This window comes from Zymoseptoria tritici, chromosome 2, assembly GCF_000219625.1.
Source record: "Zymoseptoria tritici IPO323 chromosome 2, whole genome shotgun sequence".
Taxonomy (NCBI): domain Eukaryota; kingdom Fungi; phylum Ascomycota; class Dothideomycetes; order Mycosphaerellales; family Mycosphaerellaceae; genus Zymoseptoria; species Zymoseptoria tritici.
The window spans coordinates 904,183-919,780 of NC_018217.1; the positions used below are offsets into that span (position 1 = coordinate 904,183).

The window sequence follows — 15,598 nt, forward strand, 5'->3', positions numbered from 1 at the left end:
GAGGCTGGATGGCGTCGATCAATGAATTCCTTGCCAGCTGGTTCTGATTCTGATTTCGGTCTTGTAAACATGGCAGGACAAATTTCGATGGACCATGATGCGTTGAGCAATTTCGTACATGTTAGTTTTGATATACAGCTCAGACACCGCCGGATCCCCAAGTTGTCGTCACAGTGCTTCCCGGGCGTGAGAATCCGAGCGTTGATTTGTGGAGCAAGATGGCGATGTCAACCTGGATGCCAGAACTGTGAAGTCCGGAACGAGATCTCAGGGTCAGGTGGAGGCAAGTGGAATTTCTCGCTTCCCAAATGCGGAGATTTGTGTAACAATGAAAGTGTTCATCGGAGTGGTTCGCAATGTCTTCTGCCCATTGATGGGAATTATGCACCGCTGGTGATTGTATAACGATTTAATCGATATGTTGGCTTGGTCTCGGATATGCTGCTCCCGTCACTCATCCCGTGATACTGTTGAAGACTCCGTTGGTCTCTGTTTTATACCTCGATCGATGCGGAAAAATCATCTTCCACCCGCCCTCTCCGCTTCGATTTGATCCTTCAATTCCTGCAACGCTGCCTCGCGCTTCTTCAGATGCTCCTGCAGTCCATCGACCTGTTCCTTGACCATTCCAATCTCCTCGTTGAAGTGCTTCAAACTCTGCCCAGACTTCGCTTTGCCCTCTCCGTTCTCCAAATCTCTCAGCTCTCTCCTCTTATAATCCATCATCTGCTCCAGCTCCCGCTTCACTAACGCTGGTTTCGAATCATCCTCCCTCCTCCCTCCCCGTTCTCGTCGTCTCTGTGCGGCTTCCTCCATCTTCTCCATCTTCTCCGTCAGCTCTCTCAGCTGCTTCTTCAACCTGACCTCCTCCCACTCCCCATCCCTAGGCGTACTGCTGAAGTCTGTCCCTTTCACACCCCTCTCACCAACTCCCAATCTCGACAAATATGTATCGCCAAACTTGGCTTTCCGTCCTGTGACCGTCCCGTCGTCTCTTTTGGCACCCCATTTCTCCGCAGCCTGCTGCTTCGCCGACATGCGATCGACATTATATTCGATCTTGCCCTGCTCAAACGTAGCCCTCAAACTCGGCGGCACACTCCGCGGAATCCTGTATCCCTCATGCCGATTGTTGAGAATATGCAGAAACGCCAAACACGCATCTTTGTTGATCCCCTCCTCACTCTTGGGGTTGACCAAATTCCACGCCGACCGCACATCCGTATCCGGCACATCCAAGGACTCATAGAGCTCCGCGAGCGCCACAAAACTGATCTTCCCATCCCGCTGATTCCGCGACTCGCTGTAGATCTCCTCGTACTTCGTCCTCTCATTGGGAGGCATATACCAATCAAACCCATCTTTCAGTCCCTCTCCGGCCTCATCTTCATCCCAATCGTCCTGCGGTCTCGCAAATCTTTCCCCACCACCCGACACCGCCCGCGTGGCCTGCACAAGATGCGCCTTGCTCTCCGGCACTAACCAGTCCGGCAGCGACGCCGGGACATCCAGGTACTCGCCATTCATGATATCGTAAATGAGTCGCATGGCGACGCAGAACTCTTCGAAATCGAGGGAGCCATCATTGTCAACGTCCGCGAGGTCCCAGATGCGCTCTAGTTGCTCGTCGCGGAGTTGGGAGTTTTTGAGAACGCTGGCGGCTTGGGCGCCCGTGAGGTGCGTGCCGCCGTTGGAGAGGGTCGAGAAGATTTCCCAGTAGCGGTCGATTTCCCATTGCTCGATGCGTTTGATTGGGGCCATGTTTGTGGTGAGGACGGTCTCCTGTGAGGATGATTTATTGTGAATATGAATGTGAAGAAAGAGGTGTCGGATGGATGAAGGACTGCCAATGAGGTTGCGTAAGTGGTACCTGAGCTTTGGACGGCAGGCCCGGAAGCTTGATCGGCTGTGACGACCATGCTGCATCCCATGCATGCGATAAAGGGAACACAAAAGTTACACAACGACATCGAACGACACAGTCTCATTCGAGTTCTCTCGTAAAATGCTACAATCACAGACCAAAGACAGTCTGGCGATACCCATCTCCCCAACGCCTCGCTATGCAGACCCGAACACAGCACATTCGTTGCGGCTCATCCTCAGTGTTCAAGCCTTAGACTTCTTCGCCTTCTTCTTGGGCTTCTTCTCCTCCTCATCCGCTTCGGCATCCAGTGCAACACCGCCGCCATTGACCGCTGCTGCCGCCTTCGCCGCCGCTTTCTCCATCTTCAAAGCCTCCTTCCTGGCTGCCTTCTCCGCCTTGGCCGCCGCCTTAGCTGCCTCATCATCCGCCGCGCCATCATCGATCGCTTCACTCTTCCTCTTCTTGTCCTTCTTCACCTTCTCTCCCTTCTCTGGCTTCACCAATCTCCTCATCTCGCCGTCCGGTCCCGGCACCTCGATCACACCATTCTCGACCAGAGCTCCTCGCTTTCGCTTCTTCTCCTTGACTTCGGCCTTCTTCTCATGCACATCAGCCTCCTGCGCCCACAGCTCCTCCGTCAACCAGATGGGCAATGCCGTTGTCTCAGGACCCTTGACGTGTACAGCCCGGACATTACTCCATTGTTGCGGAACGAACTTCTCCACCAGCCCATCCACGACCGCCTCGAGATTTGCCTGCACTTCCTCCGCGCTCTGCTTGGCTGTGCCGACTTTCACCGCTGTCGTGGTAGAAGGTGCAAGATGTACCAGAGCACTACCCAAAGCTCGTGTGATTTCCCTCGCGACATCAGCAGGCTTGATCTCATTCTTCACGACCTTTGAACCACCCTCTGCCAATTTCCTCCTCTTGTTGCCAGCCTCATCAACGCTCTGCCTCTTGCCCTCCAAGCTAACTGGGATCGGCCGTTTTGACCCTCCCTTGTAGAATACCTTTCCCAGTACTCCGGGTAGGTAGGTGATGATTCGATCATCCGCGAGAAACACATCGTACTCTCCAAACAATTGTCGCTTGCTCTCGTAGCTCTTGTACTTTGCCTTCAACTTCTCCATTCCAATGACCCTCTTGACCTTATCCGCGACATCTGCTGGGAAGCCATTCTCCGCATCCACGAGATTCTTGTACTTCCGCTGCGGGTCCGCGGTGATGAGGCAGATCCGTAGTCCTTCTTCGTCGACGCTGAGATATGGGTGCGGAAGGACGATCTTTGAGGGCTTCAGGCGCTTCTTGTCGACAATGTGCTTTTTCGTCGTCAGAATCGCCCAGATGGGGGTCGCATCTTCGACCTGAGTATCATCTGCGTCGGCGAGAAGAGAGGTCTTTGCGGCGGTGGTGGTGGATGTGAGGGCATCGGACTGAATTTTGCGAAGAAGTGAGCTCGTTGCGCGGAGAGTTTGTGCGGAATCGAGTTTCGAAGTGGTAGTGAGCGCTTGATTGGGCGCCATTGCGAAGAGTGAAGTTTGTGCTTGCGCGACGAGTCCCGAGGTGTGGAGGGCGTGTTCTAGTCGGACGTATTCTTTGAAGCTGTACTGGGAATTTTTGAAAGCGACTCGCCCAAAATTTTGGGCAAGGTTCAACTCGCTAGCGCCGACCGTCCGGAAGAAAGTGCTGGGATACCGTATTTAGGACATTATGAACACAAGTAAATCTCTCATGGCAGAAGCATTGAGTAAATCATTGCGTTCCGCACTGTTTGCGCTCTAAGTAGTGCTGCGTATGTAAACCTTCTCGTTGCACATCGTTGCATCGTGCTCTGGCGTCACTTTTGCTTCCACAAGGTACTGTAACAGAAACCTACACCCGCCATTCGCCGCAGCAATAACGCCGGCACGACTGTTATCTGCTGCCATGTCGCACCGCACCATATCGCCCGAGAGGGCATTTGCACGACGGCCTGTCGAGAATTCCTCCCCAACGCCTTGCCCAACGCGAAAGTACCATGAAAGTAGAAGGACAGAGTAGAAAGATAGCTTCTGCGATTCATTCAGTGCTGGTGCCACTTCCAGTCGCCGGAAGGTTGGATGGTGGAGCAGCCAGTGGAGAGTGCGTGGCCGGTGTGCTGTCGCTCCGATTTGGTGCAGAGGACTTGCCTTCCATGTCGGCGATCTGACGTTCTGCAATCGTTGAGGTCAGTACAAGACCAGACAATAGCATCGGAGCTCGCAAGGCAACTCACCAAGCTCAGCCACTCGTTTCTTAAGCATTTGATTCTCCCTCGTCAAGCTCGAGGTCTCGGCTTGATAGAAGGCGCAGTCGTCACGTGTACCTCCCAGCAAGAAGTCCTCTGTGAGCGGTGCAAGGGTTCCCGACTGAGCTGTCAACGCAGGAGACGTGCCTCCGCTGTTTGCCCACGCCGAAGACTCGCGGGAAAGAGAGTGAGGACGGTTGATGTGACCGCGAGGAACGTGGGCGCTGGTGGCCGCGGCGAGAGGTGGTGACTGCTCCATCACAGCTGCGCTGGCAGGTGTGTTCGATGCAGACGATATGGTACGATACCGATTCCCATCGACCGGGACCGGCGAGGGCTCGCCCCGCTGATGCTGTATAGCTGCGATCTGGTCTTGTTGCATCCGAATCATGTGAAGTAAGCGATTGACCTGTGCTTCTTGTTCATTCTCCAACTCTTGATGCAGTGACCCCAAGCTCGGATGGCGATGGTGATTCGGGTCGGCGGTGTGAAGATTGAATGAGCCCCGATGCACACGTGGGCTACCGGAATGGCTGCTGCCATTGGTAGGTTGCATCTCACCTGGCGCGGGAATGGTTGGGTCATTCAGCGCGATGCTGTTGAGCATGGACGATCTCCTGCGCTCCAGAGTGGGCGATGGACGGGAGTCGGAGCGATGAAGACCGGCATTGATCGTAGCAGCGGCTGCCAGTGAGTGTTGTGAAGGTGATCGTGGTGAAGGTGGGCTTGGGCGGGCTTCGCCAGCGTTGACGGATATCCTGCGCGGACGGGTGGAAAGCGGCGAGGAAGACATCGAGGGTTGTCTTGAGGTTGGTCTGGACGTCGGTCTGGAAGTTGGTCTGCAGGTTGAGGTGGGAAGTGTGTTGATGTCGGGTGGCATTGCAGACAGAGAGAGAGAAGAGGGTAGGGAAGCTGAAGCCTCAGGTGGTGATATAGGTACTGTACCGTCGATGAAAGTGGTGGTTATTATTGTCGTGCACGATCACATGCATTTGGCAGAGGTGATGGTTCGCGAACAGAGAGGGAGGTGGTGTGAGAAGTGACGCGGGTTGAAGTCGGAATTTCTGGTGCCGGATGGAGGGGAGGAAGCTGCAGCTGAGAAGGAAGATCAATCGGGGAGTTCGGTCCTCTCTTTTACTGAATGGACGACCAGCTCGCTCCATGATCTTGACTTCTCGCATAAGGTACTGGTCGACGGAGCAAGATGCGGTGACAGACCCAATACCCGCTGCCTACTCCAGAGTGAGCCCAGGGCAGACAGGTTGAAGTCGGCGACTATCAAGTCAGCAAGCTGCCCCTCCATTCCACCTGACTGAGCACCTTGGCACCCTTGCACAAGATGCGACTTGCCATTGACAGGGATTCCATTGCTTCTCCACCGCATCTTCCGTTTTCCTCCCTCCACACCCGCGCAAACGAAGTCGTTGTCACGGGAGACGACAGGTGAGGTGTGCAGCAGGATGCCAGCATGGATTCGGGTCGGGGAGAAGTGATGCCACCGCCGCTGTCCGGTTTGATCCGCCGGGTATGTTGACAGCATCGGATGTCGCTGACAACGGATGTGATGGAATGTATGGAAAATGTCGCTCCCTTTTTCACACTGACACGACCTGTCAGCACGCCGTCGACCTCGTTATATGAGGATCTCTTTCCTTCGACGCGTCCAGACCGCATGAGCAGGGAAATCATCATTTCACGTCGAGGAAAACCCCCTGATGCACGCGTCAAGGGTAGCTTTGTATACGGCCGCCGTTGTTGAGCAAACACTAAAACCAGAGGAGTCGAGGTCCCACGATGCGGCCGTTGGGAAGTGGCATCGCTCTGAAATTATTCCTCCGCAGAGATTTCGCATGTGGAAACGAGTAATGGCGTCCGCCTCCAATCACGCATCGACCCCATCGTCCGACCACCACTACCGTGCGATCATGATGGCATTCCGTGGACACTTTCCATGTTTCCTCCACCGGCTCTGCGGCGTGTGATGTATATACGTTGCTGTTGTCAACACACCAAGTCGCGCCGCCGAGGCACGTCGAATTCCACCTCCGGACGCCAACGCCAACATCAACCTTTCGCTTGTGTGCATATAGACTGCCGATTCCCAGCATACCCCTTCTTCCCCGAAAAAGCCACAAGCTGCCAACCTCGACTCATGCAGCTACGAGTTCGTTTGAGCCTTCCGGGAACGTAAACTTTCGTCTCTGCTAACCGTTTGAGGTTCGGTGCGGTAGTCGGCGCCTCCTCCCGTCGCTCAGATCTAAACAGACGGCTGTCGATCTTGAGAGATTGACAGGTCGGGCGGATGCCCTTGGGCACAACGGCTTCGAACGCTGCGCCCAGTACCGGATGCTCGCTCCTTTTGGTGTGAGCGCAGACAACATTCACATCGCGGTGCTCTCCCTGCGGCTTTCAGAGACCTCTGTTTGTGTCGTCCGTCCTTGTTCGTTTCTCGACTTCGACCAATCCTGTCATACATACGATGCTACAAGCCGAAGTACACACGCAATCTTCCTACGGCCTCGAATACCGATACAGCAACTCAACGCCGAGATCATGACGCGAGTCTTCACACTGAACATCTCCACGTATGTTTGAACGGCTTTGAAGCGCGTCAGTCTTTACAGCTGTCAGTCTGCATGTACTGCAACTTTCCGTCTGCGTTTCAAGATCAACTACACGACGGGTAGCAGCATAGACTGCTACTGACTCTATTATTGCTGGGCATCCCATGATCAGGCCGCCCCGTCTCGATCCTTCTACATGGATGTGCCTGCTGCAGACTTTCTCGAGTCTGTCAGCCACGCACGCCATGGCCATGCTCGAAATGTCTATCCAGAGCTGTCGCGCCAGCAAACGGTGTTCGAATATGTTGGCGCAGCCGAGGCCGCTGCTATGCTGAACAAACGAAAGAGTCTTCGACTTCGTCCTACCGAATCTTTTGAGCAACAGGATGCCGCCCCTCTTCAACCCTTAAGGAATCCCAAGAGCCAACCCGATCTACGATCCCGCGTGTCCACAAAAATGTCGCTATTCAGTCTCTTCAGCAAACCCAAGGTTGAGAAGCATCGCGGTGCTGCTGAACTTGCATGGAACCCGGCTCCTCTGAGCGCTGGTTCTGGTAGTCACAAGGAGCTCACCGGCCCTGCCATTGGTGTCGACAACGAGCCAATCGAGCCGCGCCCGAGGACGTCCAGATCTCAATCTCGATCTGGCTATCGTATGAAGTCAAGAGACCCGCCACCGCCCGTTCCCGCCATTCCGAACGATCAGAAGCTACGTCCATTGGAAGCACTGCCACTATTCCAGATCTGGCCTCAAGCGATTCGACACGGATTTTTCCAATCTTCGACTTGGACCTCACAGGAATTGCTTCCGCATAAGCAGCGCAGTTCCAATGTCCCGGATGAGTCGACTGACAGGTCACAAGAAAGCAATGGGGACGGCACATCAGGCGCGGATGCTACTGGTCCCGTGCCGGCATCATTGAAACATGGCTCCTCTGCATCGCGGACAGAAGACTCGCACGACAAACTTTTCATCCTGGTCACGTCTGGCTGCCTTCTGCAGTACGCGGCAACTGGCTCCAGCGAACGAATGCCCGAGAAGATCCTTCAGCTTGGGAAGGACTCTGCAGCGTATGCATCCGATTCTATACCTGGAAGACATTTTGTTCTCGAAGTTTCCCAGGCTGTTGACGCCAATGGCGAGAGCGTTGCAGGAAGTTCGTCTATCTTCTCCAGGCTTACGATCAGAAGTGCAGCGGCGAGAAGAGCCACGGCTAAGCTCCTCATCGTCATGCCGGGTGCCACGGAAATGGAAGAATGGATGGCTGCGATCCGCACAGAAATCCATGCACACGGCGGAAAGCAGACGCACTCCTCCTCCTCCGCTATGCGAGCGGAGTCGCGAATCGGAGATGTTGCAAAGCATACTGATGCGCCGAGTCAGATGCGACAGATGCACCGTTACCAAGTCAAACGCGATCCTTCCAGAGTTGTGAGCGTTGTTTTTCAAGATGACAATGTCTTCGATCTCCTGTCGGACCGGGATATGCAGATTAGCAGACGACACCCCGAGGTCGAGACGTCGCAGGACACTGCTGTGGAAATTGTCGACTCGGAGAGTGGGCATATGGATGACCGACCACGAGCGGCGTCAGATGCGGAATCTACAGCATCATCGACAGCTCACTCGATGGGTCAGCAGTCGTTGGACAAACTGCGCGACAGTACACGAGTCTCGCACACATCGACGGCGACAACGCTGACAAACACCTCCCGCACCAACTCCATGACTTTGGATCAGCCCAAGACACCCAGCGAGAGCATGAGCAATCGCAATGTCTCCTCGTACAGCCTCGCCAAACGTCGCTCTGCGGTGCCAATCGCCATCAACGATGTCTCGTCAAGAACTGGAGCTGCGCTCACCAGTCCTTCCCCACCGAAAAGGGTTTCATCGATAGGATTGTCAGCACCTGCGGTGCGACCGCCATCTGCAGATCGGATCCATCCATCGCTGATTCGACTGTCTATGGCTCAAAGTGCACCCTTTGTGGACCGTAATGGGAGACGAGAGTTCAAAAAATCGTCTTCTGACGGCAGCAAGCGACCGGAGTCTATTCTCGGCGATCTTCCCAATCCCACGAGCTGGGCAAATCGAGGCTCAGCCGCTGGATGGTCCGCTTCTTCACAACATTCAGTCACTGAACGAAATCCCCAGCGACATTCCTCTCGTGCGAGCACCGATTCGGTGGTGCCGACTCTGTCTTCCACGAGATCGTCACGCTCCTTTAGCATTCCCTTGCGAATCAACACCACCGTCATTCCAGACCCCAATGCAATCGAATGCATGACCATCAGCTCCGAAGCCGTCAACTCTGCAGTGCGCTTTCCAGATGTTGTCACTCGTCCCGACTCTCAGATGTCTGGCCGAAGCACGCCGGTTGATTCTACTTCCCGGCGTGATGCTTCGTCCGGTCGGCTCTCATTATTTCCGTCTTCCACGCCGCCTTTGGGAGCCGGTCCATCGGCGCCTACTCAGCAGCCACGCCTGTCGGTCGCCACGAACATGCTCCACGAACATGCTCCAGCTTCGTCGAGGCTCCGCCCAAGCAGCGTACAAGCTCGCGCCGACCATGATGCGGCTCACCGAGAGTCCGCGCAATCCCACCCCAAAAGCGCTCACCCGACATCTGAGCCGCAGTACTTCCCGATCATGGCACCGACCAGGCAGTTGAGAATGACACGATCCATTGCGGCAATGGAGAGAACAACGCCTACGACTTCAGAATCAGAATTCCATTCTCAACCACCACAACACTTCAACTTCACCACCCGCCGGCTCGTCGATGACCATCACCGGCCATTGTACTCACAATTCCACGTCACCCACATGCGCTCGAGCTCACCCTCCCGACCAGCCACGAGCAATGTCAGCTTCCCACCCACCTCCGCTCTACCCACATCTCGACCGTCCTCCCGCAGCAGCCGCAGACTCACCCGCGATCATCCTCCTCAACACACGGAGACGCGCCGGAGCGTCAGTCTCGCTCCGAACATGCACATCCCCGTGCGCATCGACCTTTCGCTGCCGATGCTTCCTCCTCCCGCTCCACCGCCAAGCGCACCTCTACCGGCTCTCCCACCCTCTGCCAGGAGCTCATCACGCCCGAGCGAGCGCGCCAAGTCGCCGGAATTGTTGGGTCCGCTGCGGGAAAGGAGTGGGAATGAGATCCGGCCTTCTCCGCTCGGACAAGCTTTGCTGAAGCGATTCGTCCCCGGCACGCCATTAGGGGAAGCGATTGGCGCGAGGCTTGCTGAAAATTCAAAGATGGCAGCTGAGCCGGAATGTCACGAAATCGATCCTGGTCGGGACGGAGCGGTGGCTCCAATTCCTCAGACCGTACCAGCGACAGGATTTGGTATCGAGGTCGCTGCAGCATGAGTCTGGAGCCTTTTCCCTTTGTTTCTTCCTTTTCTTCCGATATTTTTGTGATTTGTTTCCATCCAAGCCGCTTCGAATGTGTCTAAATAATGAGCCTTATGTTGTTGACGGGAGGTGGGGATCTGGGTTTTGCGCTGTGGGATTGTTTTGGCGAGAAGGATATGATACCCCCCGTACTTGACCTTCACAGGATGCAAATGTGTACGATAGCAGAATTAGAGGAATGGGAAAGTAGAGCAGGACGATCCATCGCGAGATGGCAGTAATAGACCTTACGGCAGGAATACAAGATTGATCTGTCAGTTCTCCACTGTGCCAAACGTCGCGATCCAGCACTTCCAATGTCGCAGGGACGAGGTTCCTGGTTGCAGACTACAGATGATGTATACACTGAAGCAACCCTCTTTCATGCCATATCCGCTTTACTCTTCTCATCTGTCCATCTTGCTTCACCCATGTCCACTGCTCGATGCGTGGATCTCTTCCCCGACTTCGCTCCGCCCATTGAACTCATGGTTCTGATCGAAATGCAAACGATAAAAAGCAAATGGGTATCATGTCTCGTCGAAACCTTCTGCGCCTTTTTCCGATGCCTTGCGCTCCCCATGGAAGCCCCATACTCCGTGCCACTGTCGCTCCATGCGCTTGTGAGGTAGCAAACGAATAAACCCCGAAACGCCGTCGCTAAAAATCAAAATTCGTCCCATGCCTTGTGTGCGTTGCGCTCAACTCCGTTCGAACAACGTCTTCTTCGTCGTGGAAGCAGCTCGCCAGACAATGTTCACTCGAATGGGAAACATAGCCTCCACCTGTCCGTTGGATCGACCGTTACTTCGTCCAATTATCCGTGGTCCCTGAGTGAAGCCGTTCACATATCCTGGAAAGGCGCAAACGTCCTGTCGCCAAATCTCTCGATGTCGTCCTGCGTCTCGCCGTCCATATCCATTTCTTCATCGCCATCGTTGTCCCTCTCCAGACCTCTCTTTGCCTTCCCTGCAACCGCTCGCCTCTCTCCTTCAACGTCGCAGCCCACTTCTCTTCGCGCCTGCACAATGTCCCAGTATCCTTGCAACAGCCTCTTGAGTCCATCGTCGAAGTTGACGCAGAATCGCTGGGCCTGGCACAATTGCATTGCTTTGATGTAGTCCACGTCCGCGTGCGTCTCCATCAAGTAGGCAGCGACCACAGCGGCACTGCGCTCATTTCCCGACTCGCAGAACACGAGCACCTTTCCGCTCTTCTGTCCTTGACTCGAGGTGTAGACCCCGCTGAGGTGAGAGTTGATGGCAGCAGTCGTGGCAGGGAAGGAGTGAATCAGATCCGCGTTCGAGGCTAAATCGATGTATTGAATCTCCAGACCCAGTTGCTCCGCTAGCCTAGTCGCGGACTGCATGAGTCTTGACGTGAAGGTCTCGTGTCTTTGCCGTACTCCCAGGAGCATAGTGACTCCTTCCCTGCGCAGGTATGCCTCGTCTTTTGCGGCTGTCATAGGGCCCAGAGAGAGGAATGGCAGGATCGACTGTGCTTCGCGGCGGCGCTCGTAAGTCCACTCGAGAGGGGCATTTTGCTGGATGAGGTTCTGGTAGGAGACATTGGACATGAAGTTGTGGGCGGGATTTTGGATAGACTTGAGGGGTATGTCGGGTATGGAGTCGGCGTTGAGGTTCGGCGGTGGCACGACTATTCGTGGTGGAGTCGGTACGCGGTAGGTGTAGATGTCGCTGCGGTGTGGGTAGGCCATGACTGTCGGTGCTGCTTCGTGACCGGCCATGCTGGAGGTAGTCGTGTGGGATTGCGTGGGCGGCGGCAGTAGATGTGTTGATGGAAGTCGGTGCGATACGTGAAGGTACTGGTTGTTCGCAGAGTCGAAGGCGAAGAAAGTAATGTACAGACGTGACTGGTGGTGAAGATGATAGAAGAGTAGGATAGACTAGTAGTGTAAGGTGAATGGACTCGAGGTCGGGTGTTCAGCGGGAAGCCGCCAGCCCGTGTCTTTCACGTGCAAGAGCATTCCGCTGCTGACTTCACTTCATGTTGACAACACGACAAACTCACATGCTTCGAGTGGAATGAGGCAGAGCTGCCAGACTTTCCATCTGGGCCGAGAAACTGGACGAATATGAGAAATTGCCATTCGCTTCTCGTGAGAAGAGAGTCGAAGAGAGCGAAGACCGCTTAGAACTATCTCAGGAGCAGCAGCACGATCATGCTCGAACCGCACCGAAAGGCAACAGTTGGTACGGATATCACCGGTCCAAACACAACCACTGCCTCAAAGTATGCAAGTCACGCCTCTCGCGACTTTACCTAAACCTAGCAGCCTCATTCTGGTCCCTCGCCAACTTGGTCGTCCGCGCCAGATCCGATGCGAAATCCTTGGAGACCCTTATTACTTGTTTTAGGTGTTCCTTGGTAATTCTCTGATCGACCTTGTCACTACAAGCCACCGCCAGCGCAGCGCTGACCACGTTTCTTATCTGCCTTCCATTCAACTCCGCTTCGCATCCCGCTTCCTCAATCCAGTTGTCGATGGCGGAGCGGTCCTTGACGCTGTCCTTGGGGAGCTTATCAAGGTTTTGCATGAAGATGGCTTTCTTCTGCTCCTTCTTCAAGTCATCGTAACGGACGGCGAGATGGATTCGAGATTGCACAGCTACGTCAAGGGAGTTGATCCGGTTGGTGGTGAGAATCATAATGCCATCGTAGTACTCGAGCACACGCAAGAGGACGGACACGAGGGCATTTCGCTCGGCGTCGCCTTCGCTGGTACGGCTCTCGAGGAAGACATCGGCCTGTAAGTTCGATGAGCTTGATACGCCAACGAGTGGGGTGTTACCATCAGACTTACCTCGTCCACCAGCAGCACAGCTTCCCACGCCCCGGCGAGCGAGAACATACGATCCAGATTCTTCTCTGCTTGCGAAGCATCCAGGCCGATCTCTGCCACGCTGACCACAAACAGTGGTTTGCCCGTAGCCTCGGCGATGGTCTCAGCAGTGAGAGTCTTTCCCACGCCGGGAGGACCGTGCAAAAGTATCACCAATCCTAGATGCGGACGTCAGCAGATGTCTCACACGTGAATGGGAAGAGGAAGTCGCTTACCCCTGCCCTTCCCTTCTACGAGGTCTCCGACCGCCTTCTTCTCAACATCTGGTTCATCATTCTTGCTCGCATGGTTGTTGACCAAGGCGCTTATCATGTCCTTGTACGAGTCATCAAGCTGCAGCTTCGTTGCAAACACACTGTTGTTGCGAGGTTTCGCAGGTGAGGTTCCACTGACGCTGAACTGGCCCCAAGCCTTTTTCGCGGTCGAATATCCCAAGAATCTTGATGGAAGGAGCTCAAGGAACGCTCTTTCCTCTTCGGACCAGTCCGGCTCAGTGGCGGTGGTATCATAGCCTTTGGCTGAGATCCTGGAAGCCGCCTCCTTGCATTTGTCTTTGACGGCAGCGGCAACGTCTTTGACATCATCAGTGTTCTTTGCGTCTTCCAGCCAGGGTTCACAGTCTCCAATCAACAGCGCGCCACCACCATAGTGGAGAAAGTGCTCAGCGTCAATGATATACTGCCCTCTTACTGTGATGGCTTTGCGCTTCTTGATACGCTGCTGCTCGCGGGGTCGGGGATCGGGTATCCCCAAGCCATAGGGATCAGCGTTAGGATCCGAATAATACGGAGGTATGTTGGTGTTGGAGTCCTTGCCGATGGCCATATTACTTTCGACAAGCGCCATACCGTCGAAGGCGAACATCTGTGCCACACCTTTCTGTGCTCGGACGCATCGGGAATATTTCGCACCGCGCTCGACGAGCTTTTCCCGGAGCTGGTCAGGAGAGTCGAATTTTTCGTCCTTGGTGAAGCAGTCGAGCGGATAGCATGCGAGCTCGCTAATTGATCGGGTGCCGCGGAAGTATTCAATGAAAATATCGTAGTCTACAGCCTGTCAGTGTGCCTGGATACTAGGGAGAAGATATGGTACTGGGCTGCGCTTACATGCTCGGACGATGTCCTTACCGTTCCAGTCATAACACCAACACTCCACCCCAACTCGGGGCTCCCGGCTAGTCGGGAACAGATTCGACGAGGATGACACTTTGAAGAGCTGTGGCGTGGCCATGAAAGGCTTTGCATAAACCAATTGCTCTGGGATGAATATTGACCACATCTAATCCAGGATGGCAGAAAGTTCAGCAATGGCTCGGGAGGAAAAGGTAGGAGGGCAGACTAAGACCTGCTGGCGTGGCCCAAGAGACTATCTCGGACAATTGCAGGCCTTCTGCCCTTCGGGTTCCTTACATTCTCGTAGGTTGTGACCTTGGCGTCCAGATGTGACTGGCGGGTCTTGAAGTAGTTCTTGAGTTCTGGCGAGGTCCGGATGAGTTCAAGCAGATCCGAGAGATCTTTGCGGGCTTGTGTGGTGTCTCCTTCATCGCCCTCGATAGGCTGGACAGCCGTCTCGAGAGCCGACCAGTTGTGGACCTGGACCTCGTGTTAGTAGCAGATCACAAGTATTGGCTGTCGAAAAGGTGTCCTTACGAGCGGGTAGAATGGCGTTGTCATGTTGACCACCTCTCCCTCCCAGCTTTGCCCTGGGTATTCTTTGATCGTCTCCTGAGGACATATTAGCCCATAGCCGTGTGACGATCACATCGACAGCATTCAACCTTGAGTAGATCCCGGAGCTTGCCCTGGACGATGTCGACCTCGCAGTATCCGCGAGAGTTGCCGAATGGGGTCGGAACCACTTCACGGAAGGTGATGACAAAATCATCTTTCGGCTCTCCAGCCTTTCCACCCTTCTTTTTTTGCTCGTCCAAAGTGTCTTGATCGATCCTCATGCCGCTCAGCATATCCTGTCTCGCGGTGACTCTGATAAGAACGCCTGTCAGCACCAAAAAGAATAGTGATGCTCACGCTTTGAATGTCAACCTTTTGATGCGAGGTTTTGGCGGCTCTTTTTGCTCCACGAGAGTCCCATCTGCATTTTCAGTCTTTGCGACTTCTGCTTTCGCACTTTCCGGAGACAATGCGACTGTCGTAGAAGGTTTGTTGACGGCCAATTCAAGATCAGCGATACGTTTCTCGAGCAGCTCAATGTATCGCTTCTCCAGAGCCTTTTCGGGACTCTCAATGAGAACCTGGGAAGCGGTCAGACCACTGGCGATGTCGTCATAAACAAGTTTTTATCAATCATACCAAACCATTCTCGGTCGACGATTCGGCCATCGCGAGGCTGCTATTGAATTGGTTGACAGGACGGCGGCGAATGACTGTCAAAACTTGGGGAACGCTTCGAAGGCAGGACCAGTACTTTCAGAAGATTGCCGTAGCCGACGTATGCACTTCGGGTATTTCATGGACCCCCATCGCTTAGCCAGGAAGGCATTCGTACTTGTTCTGTCGCTCCTTTCTGCTTGTCATCCATCCGTCCACTGTATCGACGCTGACAGTTGCTCTGCTGGTATATTATGATATCGAGCAAGACCAGCCGCCGCGTCGAAGGGGCATTTCGCTGCCCAATT

The 15,598-nt window shown here is 54.5% G+C and overlaps 6 protein-coding genes across 6 annotated transcripts; 1 reads left to right on the forward strand and 5 right to left on the reverse strand.

The window, feature by feature from the left end:
- Window positions 1-519: 519 nt before the first annotated feature.
- Window positions 520-1,802, reverse strand: MYCGRDRAFT_67977 (uncharacterized protein; the record flags this gene model as incomplete). Its single annotated transcript, XM_003855658.1, has 1 exon — window positions 520-1,802. The coding sequence occupies one exon, from the start codon at window positions 1,759-1,761 to the stop codon at window positions 520-522; it is 1,242 nt and encodes a 413-aa protein (XP_003855706.1).
- Window positions 1,803-2,833: 1,031 nt separating this feature from the next.
- On the reverse strand, window positions 2,834-3,439 carry MYCGRDRAFT_103105 (uncharacterized protein; the record flags this gene model as incomplete). The annotated part of the gene is made up of 1 exon (XM_003855657.1): window positions 2,834-3,439. A coding segment is annotated over one exon (555 nt), but the record flags the coding sequence as incomplete, so codon positions are not given.
- A 635-nt stretch (window positions 3,440-4,074) lies between these two features.
- Window positions 4,075-4,740, reverse strand: MYCGRDRAFT_36134 (uncharacterized protein; the record flags this gene model as incomplete). The annotated part of the gene is made up of 1 exon (XM_003855656.1): window positions 4,075-4,740. One exon carries the CDS (start codon window positions 4,738-4,740, stop codon window positions 4,075-4,077), a length of 666 nt encoding a protein of 221 aa, XP_003855704.1.
- Window positions 4,741-6,893: 2,153 nt separating this feature from the next.
- On the forward strand, window positions 6,894-10,076 carry MYCGRDRAFT_107920 (uncharacterized protein; the record flags this gene model as incomplete). The annotated part of the gene is made up of 1 exon (XM_003854770.1): window positions 6,894-10,076. One exon carries the CDS (start codon window positions 6,894-6,896, stop codon window positions 10,074-10,076), a length of 3,183 nt encoding a protein of 1,060 aa, XP_003854818.1.
- Window positions 10,077-10,944: 868 nt separating this feature from the next.
- On the reverse strand, window positions 10,945-11,971 carry PTP4 (tyrosine protein phosphatase 4; the record flags this gene model as incomplete). The annotated part of the gene is made up of 1 exon (XM_003855655.1): window positions 10,945-11,971. The coding sequence occupies one exon, from the start codon at window positions 11,845-11,847 to the stop codon at window positions 10,945-10,947; it is 903 nt and encodes a 300-aa protein (XP_003855703.1).
- Window positions 11,972-12,379: 408 nt separating this feature from the next.
- Window positions 12,380-15,214, reverse strand: MYCGRDRAFT_117726 (uncharacterized protein; the record flags this gene model as incomplete). Its single annotated transcript, XM_003855654.1, has 8 exons — window positions 12,380-12,868; window positions 12,925-13,121; window positions 13,179-14,009; window positions 14,070-14,178; window positions 14,373-14,555; window positions 14,613-14,687; window positions 14,741-14,909; window positions 14,991-15,214. Coding segments are annotated over 8 exons (2,277 nt in total), but the record flags the coding sequence as incomplete, so codon positions are not given.
- Between the last annotated feature and the right edge of the window lie 384 nt (window positions 15,215-15,598).